The 13,813-nt window shown below is 41.0% G+C and overlaps 1 protein-coding gene across 1 annotated transcript in view; it reads right to left on the reverse strand.

Annotated features, from left to right (window-relative positions):
* Positions 1–6,101: 6,101 nt before the first annotated feature.
* man1a1 (mannosidase, alpha, class 1A, member 1) overlaps positions 6,102–13,813 on the reverse strand; it is a 142,290-nt gene continuing 134,578 nt past the window's right edge. Inside the window, exon 12 of the mRNA XM_079572019.1 lies at positions 6,102–8,191. Coding sequence (XP_079428145.1) covers positions 8,065–8,191 — 127 coding nt within the window. The 3' untranslated portion in view covers positions 6,102–8,064. The remainder of the gene's footprint in view (positions 8,192–13,813) is intronic.

A 13,813-nucleotide genomic window follows, 5' to 3' on the forward strand; every position in this document is an offset into this window, starting at 1 on the left:
TACTGTCTTGTCCATGAACAGTCACTGCGAGAGACTGTGGCGTTTATACATTATTTAGAACATCTCAAGTGCCGCCGGGAGAAAGCGAAGTTTAGCCTTTTCCTTTAGATTTCATAGTCAATTTCATGGCATAAATATTGATGACAGGTTTGAGTGAAACTGCCGAATGTTGTAGAAGAGATAGTAGATCTGACCGGAAAGACAACACTGCCTTGGAAAGCCTCTTCAATTCGGGCAAAGATAAGTTTGCAATAGAAAAACAATTGGCAAACTTAAAGGGATATTTCAGGATTTTTGACATATAGGGCCTCATTTCCTAGTTATCCAGAGTGTTGTTGATTTCTGGAGATATTTTTTTTTGTAATTCATGCAGTTCTTATGTTTGAAGAGCTTAGTGGCGCTAGGCTAGTGCATGTCTATGGTATCAGCTAGCCTGCATTAAAAACAGTCTGACCCGCTCCACAGAGCACCAGAGGCAAATCACTTATAACGCCAGACTAACCATATAAATGTCTGTGCCGATAGAATAATTATAACTGTTTTGCATTTATATCTGAACAGCATCAGCTTCGTGGTTGTATAAGCTACGCAGCGGCGGAGTGATCTGCTGGAAAATAGTCCCTGAAAATGTGATCATTCATGGGATGCAAGGTCAGTTATATTCCAAAAATTATTCTATCGACACAGACATTTATATGGTTAGTCTGGTGTTATAAGTGATTTGCCTCAGGTGCACTGTGGAGTGAGTCAGACTGTTTTTAATGCAGTGTAGCTGATACCATAGACATGCACTAGCCTAGCGCCACTAAGCTCTTCAAATAAAAAGACTGCATGAATTACAAAAAACAATATCTCCAGAAATCAACAACACTCTGGATAACTAGGAAATGAGGCCCTATGTCAAAAAATCCTGAAATATCCCTTTAAGATATAATAATACAGACAAGGATCAATGGACCACAGGATCCTACTGAAAAGGATAAAAAGAGCCCCCAGGCAGATTAATGATGTTGGTAATGGGGGATAGTTTTCAAGTCACTGTTGGAAGCAAATGACTACGATCATTGACTGAACTGTACAAGCCTATACAAACGCATTCATGAATGTATTTAATGAAGTATGAATTATAAAACGAATTGGTGTAATTGTATTTAGCATAGAGTTTTGATATGCACAAAAGCAATCATTAATCATTCTCATGCAAAAGAACTACTATTGGTTTGCTTGTAACACAGCTTTATAGCAAAAGTACAATTCTGTGCACAAAACTAGAACGAGAAGAGACTTTAACAATCAAAGGAGGAAAAATCAAATGAATACAATAGCGTGTTATTATTTGGAAGTGCAAAGATCCATATGCTCAGAAATGAGCCTGGGCATGCTGTGGACAGATCCTGAGCTCAATGGTTTGTCAGTCAATATCAGAGGGTCCAACAGCAAAATATATCGAGTTTCTCTGTGAAACAATCAATGTGAGTGTGGATCAAAACACCGTACCTCCATCATAGCTCAGATGACCGCAGACTTTCCGTGGATGTGTTTTACTGTTTGGTATCTCAGAATCCGTAACATTTATTTCTGTTCCATCCTCTAGGCTCGCCCTGAGCTGGTTTGAACACGTGTGCGGAGTCCTCTGTTGTCATCTGCTGCTGTGTCTCCTGCTCCTGGATCTTCTGGCATCACCAAGCTTCCTCATTGTATTCCAAGGTAAAAGCCCTCAGCTGTGCATCCATCAGTCGCTCATGTGTGCCACAGTGGGATTGACGGGACGGATTATCCCTGGAGTTTATTGTAAAATAACACACTGCAGATGGCACCAGAGGCGAATCGCTGACTGCAACCCGTCACAAACTCAGTCTGACACTGACAAGCACATTAGCATGTTGAGCAAACATCATGTTGTTCATTAAACACGAGAGACACTGAGGCAACCACTCATTACAGCAGAGCAGTAAACAGAGGTGAGCGCAGGTAAACTGACTTTAATCAAGCGCATTGTTATTTCCACAGTGTCCAACTCCAGCTACAACAAGAGGATCTCAAGTGTGAACGCCTATTAGACTTTGTGCCTGTTTTTGTTTGCTGCTTTGTGATCTTTCAAAGGGCATTTAGGGTATGGCCCCAGGCAGAGAGCGCTCTTCATCCCTTTCCCCCTCTTCACTTGTGAGGACCTCATGGGCTCTATACTCTATGTTGCAGAGTCCAAATGCAGCTACTCAAAAGATAGTGCAGGAGATTGAACTGTCCTTCACCTCAGTATAAATCTATGGACTCCTCTTATATCGGTCTCCATGGAAACACCATTTATTGACCCAAAAACAAAAGAGGATGAGAACCTTAAAAGTTGGAGCCTTAAATTCACACAGAAGCATAAATAAGACAATAATCCCAAGCTGAAACACTGGGTTATTGTTATTTTCGGGGACACATTACACTCATCCGCGCTTGTCTTTTGTTTGGCGTTCCCATGGCAACAGGAGGACGTCTGATGCCCGACGCAAACGCGACACGCAGCACGGAGACGTCAGTGATGAGACATTTTCTGTATATATTTAGTTCCCCTGAAATACCCAGCTCACTCTCACTGTCTCTTTGAGTAAACCATTGTGCTTATATAAAAATAACACAGTGTCAGTGTTAAAGAGCACGGGACAAATTAGACACCAGTTTTGCCAAAACATAGAGAACAGAATTATTTTACCCAGCTTTCTTTTAATTTGACCATTTTTGTGATGCTTATAGCTTCACTTCCTTATTGGACACTGACAGGAAGTGACATAGATAAAGGACAATTTTAAACTGTTGCCGTGCCAACCATGTTATTCATCCATCCATTTTCTTCCACTTTTCTGTTTCCGGGTCGGAGGGGCAGCTGTTGGACCATAGAAGGACGGCCTCACAATTCAAACTGGGCCTGTTGGTCTCTCATAAGGGGCTTCTGAACCGCTCTTTGTCTGACCCGTCACCTTGGACCTGTTTGCCATGGGAGACCCTACCAGGGGCACGAAGCCCCCGATAACAGAGCTCCAGGATCATACAGGTGCTCAAACCCCTCCAGCACGTTAAGGTGGCGGTTCCAGGAGGGGCCAACCATGTTATGTCAATGGCAAATGACTGAGTCAAACTGCTCTGGAACTTAACCTTTATCTTTGTCACTTCCTATCAGTAGAGAAGGGTCTGGATACAGCAGGTGGAGGGGCACGTCATGTGATCAGTGGAGCTCGAGTCTTCTACAGGAAATGACGTCACCTCTGCAGGACTACGCTTGTGTAAACTATTCCAAACTAACCCTAAACCTAACCTTAAAGATAGTGGAGTATACAAAAGGCGTTTTATTGAGGTTAACTTATATACATTTTACATGAAAAAAAGTGGATGTGATGTCATTTCCTGTGAAGGTCTGGAGCTCCACTGATCATGACTCTCCAACGGCTGCAGCCAGATCCTCTTGTGTCAGTAGCTTAAATATTCAAATAAAAATATTTTTTTCTGCCCAACATTTCTTCATAAAATTGTTGCTTCACTGAAATAAAATGATAATTATGCAACTGATGAACTTGCAACAGATGTTGTCCATAAAACCTGTCATGTGCACTTTAAGCCTATTTTAAACAGGTTTCATATTGATATCCTTCTGTTAAAACATAATGATTCAGTGTTGGGCAAGTAATCCACAGAGAGATAAATACAACAGTCTTCTAGAGCCCTCTGGTGGACTGTTATTGTCAGTGCACTCAAATTAGACGTTAACGGTCGTGAGGGCATACCATTACCATTAAAGGCAAAAGGAGGAAGCAAAAACTATCAGTAGGACAATAAATAGGCTAATGTGAACGCTTTTGCCCTTTTGTCCAGTGTGTTTCAAACCTGCCTGATCCAATGGTTGCACTGATTCCAAAATAAAACCAGGAAACAGCCTGTATTAAAAGCTTTTATTCACAATCAAGTGTAACAAATATAGTTTATTAAAAAGTCTGCTGCTCATTACAACATTTTCAATATCCATAAGCTCAGAAGTTTTATAGAAATGTCGAGCGGCACATCTGCCTGAATGGAATATGTACATTTCTCTAGAATAATAATTATATTAAGAATATCAGCACAACGAAAAGAAACAAACGATTCCCCACAAATCAAAAAATATTGCATACGAACAAAGTCAACAATGTGCAATGGAATGATTATCAGCAATTCTCCTGTACATTTCTGAGGTTTCAAATTTACACGAGCTCCTGTACGCAGCACAGTTTGAGTCAAGAGTCTGCTTTTTGGACTGATATTTGTTAAAAAAAGAAAAGAAAAAAAATCACACAAAAACACATCCCATTTCACGTATTCACAACAGAAAGGCATTGAACACAACAGAAAGTGAACAGGAATCACCAAAAAGACGATTTAAAAAAAAAAAAAAAAAAGGAAAATAAAAGTCACATTGGGTCCCATAGCCGTGTCACATGGGTCAGGTCCCCAGTCACAAAAGCAGAAGTCACCCATTCCCTGCGTGTGGGAACTGTACATTTGGAATATATATAAGTCAATAAGTGATTTTGCTACATTTTTAGATTTGTTTATGTTGTAAATTCTCCTACTGTGATTTGGTTACACATTTGAATCCCATCTCCTTTCTTGGGGACCTATTTTTACAGACCACAGCAATAATCCAAACGTTTACCACCGTCAGCCTTTGTGTTTTGTCAGATGAGAGCGACTGACTTTGATCAACATTTTATATAACTTCACATCATAACAGCGCCGCCCAAGTGACTTCCTGTTTCGATCCAGCACGCCAAAATAAAAGCACCATCTTATTCATTAGTTCAGCAGTTCATTAGTGTGAATGTGAGTAAAATGTGTGTGTTTAATTATATTCTTGTAATGTTGCAAGTATCTGCTGAAATAATCAATGAGACGAGCTGTGTGCTTTTACTTTGGTGTGCTGGACCGAAACAGGAAGTCACTTCTTGGGTGGCGTTGTTATGATTTGAATTTATGCACGTCGATTTACAGAGATGAGAAAAAATGTTAAAAATAATATTAATGATTGACCCACTTGTTACAACACGTGGCTTGTTATTTATGCGGTTAATTCACTCTGAAAATTAGAGCATTAGGGCAGCAGATCAATATCTAATACTTATAAATACAATATCTTAAAATTATTTGTATATTATGTTTATATATATATATATATATATATATATATATATATATATATTAGTTCTCTGTTTAAAGCTGCATTATGAAACTTTTTATGTATATATTATAACAGTTGATATTCAAACGTATTTCACCTTGTAGTGACCCAGTGGCTGTGTGAATGGTCAGCATGGCGCCTTTACTTTCCATCATGGTGGTCTCTACAACACTCTAGGATCAATTGTTTTGTAGGTTTTCTGGTGAGAGGGTCCGTCAGCGGTGAAAACCTTCCAAACAGAGACCACTGTGATGGAAAGAAAAGGCGCCACGCTGACCACTGGGTCACTACAAGGTCAAAGACGCACAAATATCAGCTTTTTTTTTCACATAAAAAGTTGCAAAATGCACCTTTAAGTCTACTCAGGCCACTCATTTCTGACTGGTCAAAGCAACTAAATAACACAGTATCTCTGATGAACGCGCCATCCTTCATTTCAAATAGGTGTCACTATAAACTGAAGGTATGTAGGAAAACAAAAAAAACAATTCACCGCCTTTGAATACTAAAACCGTGACAGCAAAAGGTTCAAGCAGCTTCAGTGTCATCCACCGTTTGTCTGTCGATCCTACAACAGTATTTAAACATCATGTGCATAACCCCCAGCACGTCTTGCTGCACACTGTGTCGTTGTGCTTCCCGAGAATAAAGCAAAACAAAAAACAAAAACACATATCATCCTAAAAACAACAGGAGAAGTGACAAAAACAGGGTTCACTTCACATTGGACGGTACATTCATTTTTGTACAACCTGGATTTCAGTTGTTCAAACAAGTCCCAGCATTTAAACCGTCATTTGGTAACAAAGTCACTCAACGATCTACAAATTCACATACAGTAAATATCTAAGATGGTCACAGCGAGAGTTAAGCAGACTGGATGTTCAAACTCCTATGGAAGAGCAGGTTTTTATAAAAAGAATGAAGGAAATTCCCATTTTACGGTTCCCTTTCTTTGAGAGGAATCTACCCAGGTTAAAGAGAGCAGTTCTGATACTGATATACTGGTCTGAACTCGCAGAAGATGCTTTTAAAGACAGTATGGCTACCAAGAGATTTCTAATACAGGTGCAAGAGGAGGGTGTTAATATTATCAACTAGAAATGAAAAATATTAAGAGAAACAACAGAGCCTAACCAACACAAAGATCATCAGATTTCCATGGCTCAAATTACAAAACGAGATAACATATAATATCAAGCCTTTGATAAATAACCTTTACCCAATTTACCCAACTGACTTGAACACACCAGCGTTAACCCACTCATGGAAACTGCACAGTCAACATCCCACCACTAGATGTCAGTGTAGTCAAACGAATTAGCTGGTGAGAAATCATCAACGCAAACATAACACTTCGATACAGAACAAGTGCTTTTGAGCCATGTACAAAATCATTACATTCACATAGTTTTACACATAAATGGGGCTTCTTTGATATTTTAAAAACAATATGCAGAATTTAGTAGACGCCTTGCAATTAAAGCTTTATCTAAACTGGACTTGAATGAGTTGCTACTTCCTCGGACTACGACAGAGAAGGCACTAAATAAAAGACTAAACCGGCTCATGCTGCTGTGGAGATGTTTACAAAACGAAACGAAACACACAAACTAAACATTCCCAGTTTCTCTCCAGGATTCAGGTGTGAGTGCCACAAAGTGGACAGCGAGGGGTACTACAACCGTTTGAAGACGTTGCTGAGGCGATATGGCTTCAGTAAAATCGTGTGACTGTCCCCTCACGGAGGAGAAACATCTTTACAGTGTGTCCTACTGAAGCGGGAGCATGGGAGAAGCAACTGAACAAGTGGGGTTTGGCCATCACTAGTCTGTTCCTTCACACAAATGAGGTCAATGAGGTCTATTTTCACACTTCAAGTGAGTCAAAATATGCCCTGTAACTAACTGCATTTTTAGTTCAGTAAGAGAAAACAGTGATTAAGAAGGATTTCTCTTTGGACAAACATTAAGAACATTACAACAGATCTAATATGTCTACGAAATGGAATAATTACAGTATCTTAACTTGAAATTAAAATAATAAGAATGAAGAAAAATGTCTATCTGAATCCGATAGAGTAGGATAAAAAAAAAAAAGCAAGGACTGGAAAAAAAAAAAAAAAGAGGGTCAATATCAGCATACTGTATTTGATTAACAGTACAATAATAATATCAAATGGAGAAGCGTAATAATTGTTGAAAACCCGTAATGGCCAAACCCCGTAGGAACAGTAGTGCAAATACAAATCAAGACAATAACCAAATTAACGTTTTAAAGTGGGGAAACGCTGAAGTCAGAGGCAGGTCGAGCTCATGTCCCACCGAAACTCACAAAAGCAGTTCACAAAGTTTGGTGTGGAACCCAGTTTTAGATTACAAGTTCATCCGAAGACGTTGGAAAGCGTTGGGAAGTGGTCCTCGTTGGAGAAGAGCTGAGCGGTCCGTTGCGCTGTGTGAAGTCAGTCTTACGATCCTCAAGGAGTTTCAAACGAATATCCGCGTCAAAAAAGAAAAGAGCAGATACCGCTTTTGGGTCTTTCACTTTGAGATGTAGCTACGCACGACAAAACAGTGGGACGAATGGCGTGATTGTACTTTGAACATCTCCTATAAAGAGAGTCATTTACACCAAACCAAATGGTCGTCTTGGTCATGGTTACATTCTGACTGACTGCATTCTCTGGCAGTGATAGCCCAGCAATGGACCAGGAAAAATTAAAAGAAAAAAAAAAACAGAAGAAAAGTCACAAATTCCAGGCCCCTATTTGATCCCCTTATAAATTAAAACCGTTCCACTCCAGCAGTGTCCCGGGGCGGCGCTGGGCAGGCTCAGGTACACAGGATAGAGAGGTTTGTGCTCTTGTTTGGTTACTCCACCTCGTTGGGTCTGTCCGTTTTGTCCCTCCTGAGGATCGGTAGAGGGTGGGCCTCGGTGTTGAAGACCCAGTGCTCGAAGGGGAGGTGGTCGTCATCTGAGAACAGCAGGTACAGATACCTGGGAGAAACGGACAAAAGAATACAACATTTCAACAAAAGCAGGAATGAGAAAGCTTTATTGACATGCAGGAATCGATGTTTTGGCAATCGGACTACAGAAGAAGACATGGTGTTATGAATAGCTGTTAATATGCATGAGCAGGCTAGATGAGTGTAAGGGACGTTTTCCCCCCGGAGTCTGGACGCTGGTGGTGGGATGATGAGTGCTGGGCGAAGCCTTGGATGAGCAGAGGTGGTGACGGGGTGGAGGTGGGTTGCAGCACAACTGGAAAGTGGACGAGGCCATGAAGGAAAAAGGTTAAATGTGGAATCCTGGATGATTAGTTGATTAAATGTAACACTTAATCCTTTGGGGCGACAGTGGCACAGATGGTAGAGCGGGTCATCTCATGATCGGAAGGTCAGGGGTTCGAATCCCAGCTCCTGCAGGTGCAGACTGTCGTTGTGTAAGGACACAACAACACTTCACCCAATGCCTATGTGTGAGTGGTTGGTTGGTTCTGGTTGGTTCTGTCAGTCTACCCCAGGGGAAACTGGCTACAAATGTAGCTTACCACCATCAGCATGGAGTGAATGAACCCCCCTCCCTTTCATGTGTCATGTGTCATGTGGCCAGTAATATTAAACACAAAATAAACAAAAAGTGACCTGTAATGCCTGTATGGACAATCTTGCTAATACATATATAAGTTTTTTCATGGCCAATGTTTAAAGGGACTATGCAGAGTTTAATAATGTTACAATAATGTATTCCTCCCTACATGTTGCAGCAATGTCCTAATGTGTCCTAATGTAATCCTGCAATGTCACTCAAAAAGTTGCACAAGCTTAATATAGAGACTGCAGTTACGTGCAAGACCTGAGGTGGCAGTAGTGAGTCTAAAATGACGAACTTGCACCCGGTCCCTTTAAAGTTTAGATCAACCTATGATCAGTAGGCTCTGTCAGAAATTTGGGGCCAAGTTAATCAAGCCCAAGAAAACATTATGAAATCATTATTAACTGGCACATGTACACTGTGTATGTGCCTGAGTACGACAACCATTTTCACAATACAGAATGTTGTACGGTGTTTTGTACCTGGAAAACCCAAGAACTGACATCGTAATGTCAACCTGTAGGAATATGAAATGCTGCTATTACTACAATGATTATGACCCCCATTGGGGAATGCGTGCAGCTGTACACAGGTGTTTCACTTGTGTACATTTTCACTGATGTTATACAATGTTGTATGCATTTTGTATTTTGTAAATTAATAATGTATGTAAATTGTTCAAACTACTACTACTAATGTTGGTACAGCGCACTGAAATCCATCAGATAAGAGAAATCAATATTCGTAGTGTTTTGTGGATCTAGTATGTACATAAAGTCGGTAAAATGGATGTCATTTAGTCGTCTGCAACAAAATGTCGGCCTTTGCTGGAACTGGTTTGAAGTAAAAAAAGGCCTGATGATTCAGTACAGTATATCGCTCCATCTCTCATACTGTAGTGCACAAATCTACTCTGTTCTAATCCCTGCGCTTTTCCACCTTTGCATTATTAGTCATATCGCAGCTAAAATGTAGCAGCTTAAAGTCTAATACACCGTCTGAATGCTCGTAAATCATTTTAATAGCCTGGGCTAAATAATAATCACCACATATCATGCACACGCACTTTCTTTCTCCGCTTCCTTCCTGATTGTGTTAGACCCCAGCGCGATGAGGAGAGCGCGTCTGAGTGAATTTATTTATCTGCACGCCCTCTCATCTGTATTCCGTCGCCCTCTGCCCTTTCCCACTAAATGCCACGGCCCGTATATGAATGAGAAATGACTGGGCCATGTGCAGACGGGCCGGCTGCTCCCGGACCTCAGCGTAAAAACAAATAGTCAGGTTTGACAGCTTATAATGCCCAGCGGAGAGATGACGCGGGAGAGGGACTGAATAGTGATTGAGTTTTATATCAACTGGGATATTACAATAGTTAGGTTTTAATAATCTGTAGACCTAGTTTAAACATTGTACAAGATAACTTTGAATTCAAACAGTGAAATCTTCCTGATTGTCTTTGCTGCGTTGAGCTTACGAGAACTCCCCAGATGAAAGTTGGTTAATCCCTGCCTGTTGACGCACCTCTGAGGTCAGTGTTTGCAGTATTTATCGTGGATTTCATCATAGGGTTGCGATAAAAAAAAAACAAGTGATGAAAGCGATGTCAGGGCTGAAAGACGAAATGTCAGGGGAGACAAGTTTATGAAAGACGGACTGATGTAACGCTGTGGTCAGTTTTGTAATGACTTCTATAGCAAAACAAGAAAAATCGTTCAAAGCAGAGATTCATGAGATACATGGTGATCCAAGGCTTCAGTGTTAAAGGGCCTGTACCATGCAAAATCGACTTTTTGGAGCTTTTAGCCATGTTGTTTTGCTATTTCCTTCAAAAACACCCCCAGGGTGTTTTTTTTGGCTTCATTCACGCAGTTCCCAACAATCCTCCTGAATCCTGCTCTCTGAGCAGCTGCTCCGCCCTCTGCTGGAAAACCACTGTGACGTTTTTTATCATCATAGTGTCAAACAGGAAGAGCACAATTTTTGTAATGTAGTGCCTTACGGCCTGATTTTAATTAAAACAGCTTTAAAAAAAAAAGAAGAAAAAAAAAAGAAGAAAAAAAAAAGAAGCGCTTCCAGGTCAGGGCTGAAAACAAACACAAAACAAACGCACCCCTGAGCGTCTGAACAGATGTCATGTTTGCACTGAAGGATGTGAAGATGGAGCTCTTTCTAAACTATTCTGGACACGCCTGTCCTATTCTTACCTAACGATAATGTCGCGGAGAAAAGCGTGTTTGGCTGCGAGAGGTGCAGGACTTTTTTCAACCTTCCTAAGGAAGAGGCCACTCGCCAGAAGTTGGAATTTCTTTCGGGGATTCAGCGACTATCAGCCAGAATAGTGTTTTTCTGTGACTGTCTCTTGATGGATGTTTGGTGAATCTTCGCCAGAATCAAAGTGGATTAACTTTTATAACCAATGTGAGTCCCCAATGTGATGGAGAGGCCAGGACAGAGCGGTGGTGAGACAAAACGTGTGTTAGCTTGTGTGTTAGCTTGTGTGCTAGCATGTGTGTTAGCCATTTATGAAGCTGTGTTGTAGATGTCAACTCCTTATAACTGTATTGTGAAGTAACTTCACTTATTGCTGTGATATTTATATTTATTTTACTGCTAATAATGTATGGGCAGATCAGCTCGGGGAGAGGGGGCGGAGTTAATCGAAATAGCATGATACAGATCCTTTAAAGATTAATTAATCAGCGTTTGTGATGACGCCTTTGATACAATCACACTGCTCCTCTGAGTTTATCTGTAGCTTCTTAGTTTCAGCCACTGTTGCATGTTTCAGAAAGTGTTCATTCCCAATCGTTTCATACACAAACAGAAAATGTTTGCTCACAAGTTGTTTCGCCAAAATATTCCGAGTCATCAGGCTTCTGGGCAAGAAATGTAGGAAACTTTAGTGGAGCCACTTGGAAAGGGCTGGAGAGCTATTTATAGCTCCTGAGCTACAAGTCGAGTCCTCTGTTTTATCCACGATAATGGAGACCAGTGTTTCCCAACCAGAGGTACAGGGGGGCTCACTTTAAAGTGGCTCATGTGCAATGCAAACTCCTAAAAGCCAATATTTGTTGGACCTGATTGATATTGACCTAGCCGATATTTAGGTATTTTCAATATCAGCTATAATATCTCTGGAACCCGAAAGTGATAGACACTTCCTGCACTGGAAAGAGCTCAGTCAGAGCTTTAAAATGAGCCCCCACAACTTCCCTCCACCTCAGGGGAGCGGAGAAACAAATATTCTTCCACTACACCGTCTGTGATGAGTGTCGTGACTACAGCTGGGTTTCCTTTTTTTCCCAACACTACTTTAACGATAACTGCTTTTCAATACCTGAGTTATTTTAATCGAATTAAAATAACACAGGTATAAAAAAAGTAGCGTTCAGGATGTACTAAAACAGCACAACAGAAAGAACACAGTTTTGAGGAACAAAACGTGAGAAAGGACATTATTACTTCCAGTGGGACAGACTTCATGACACTTTTCTTCAGCTAAACTTTTCTAAAACACGAGCTGCACTGTCCGATGACAAAGTGAACGTATTTTCTACTCTGTCACAAATCATTTACCAAAACTGTACCAGAAATGTCTAATACAGAGTGAGACTGATGACTGAATGAATCTACTGAATACACACGCCGCCACTGCCGGATTATACGGCATAGACTCGGAGTAAAATATGGCCGTTTGTCCGCTGCCTTTTGGCTCATCCCTCAGCCGCCGTGTGCCAGCCTTTTACGCCGGCGGCTACAGCGTTGAGAGATTGAGGACTGTGTGAAGTATATCTTTGGCAGCGACAGAGATGGATCCAGGAAGTGGCAGAGCTCAGAGCCAATAATGCTCCCCAGAAACATTAGGAGGACTAAAGTTATGGTTTGCCTCTAAATGGATGAATATTTCCTAATGTCTAGCGGCTCCGTGATGTTGTTAGCGCTGATATGATGCCTGGTGACTGATGGCGCAATTATTGTTGTGATGTCCAGGCCGGTGGTCAATTACTCCCATATATCCCCCCCCTCCCTCCAGTTGTCCGCGGGCAGCTCTTAATGTGAAATGATGGTAATGAGACGTTTTCATTTGCCGCTTTTCTATTGGGAAACGTTCAGCCATAAACAACAGTGATATTTCATGTTGGTTTTTGGATGCACTTTGGAGCCTTTCCCACACCAAGGGAGGAGGAGAGTAAAGCCGAGGGATTTTTAGTATGTTTAGTCGAGTCAATATTTGTCAAAGCTGGAAGGCAACTAGCTGTCTGTCAGCTCGAGTTAAGCTAACCTTGAGTCAACATCAACCACTGCAGACTGGCACAGGCGGGAAACTTCAGAGGCAGAGGGAAGAGCGAGCGGTGTTTGAAATGGTGGAGCAAAATGGAAAGAACTTTAACAGGCGTTCAGGAAGAATTTAGGCATCTTTTATGGTAAAGTCTGATTGTTTTTTAAATGGAGGCTGTATCTTTTTATACCATGAGCACTGAGCAGTAGATTGGAATTAACAAAAGCCTTCATTGCTGTAGGTTCTCACATTTCCATATTAAAGGGACTATACAGAGTTTAAAAATGTTAAAATTAAGTATTTTCTTCCCCTTACATGTTCCAGCAATGTTCTAATGTGTAGAATGAGCTCAGACCTGCCTCTAAAATCCTGCACTGTCACTCAAAAAGGTGTTACTTCGGGTCTGAAGTGCCATCATGCACGAGCTTAATATAGAAGGTGCAGTTACACGTATGACCTGAGGTGGCAGTACTGAGTATAAAATGGCTAACTTGGATCTAGCCCCTTTAACCTCTTAACCCCCACCTGAACCGAGCACATTTTCTCCAGTCTAATCGAATCAGTCTAATCTAAAAGCCTCTTGAAAAAAAGCGTCAAAATAGCAACAAAAATGACACAAAAACGAGGATGAAAATGCAACAAAGAGCGGCAAAAACGTGACCAAAAAAAGGCGAAAATGTGTGACGAAAAAGTGACAAAAATGTGTGACGTAAACGCAACAGAAAAGTGACAAAAACTTG

Source organism: Gobius niger (genome assembly GCF_951799975.1).
Source record: "Gobius niger genome assembly, chromosome: 15".
NCBI classification, from domain to species: domain Eukaryota; kingdom Metazoa; phylum Chordata; class Actinopteri; order Gobiiformes; family Gobiidae; genus Gobius; species Gobius niger.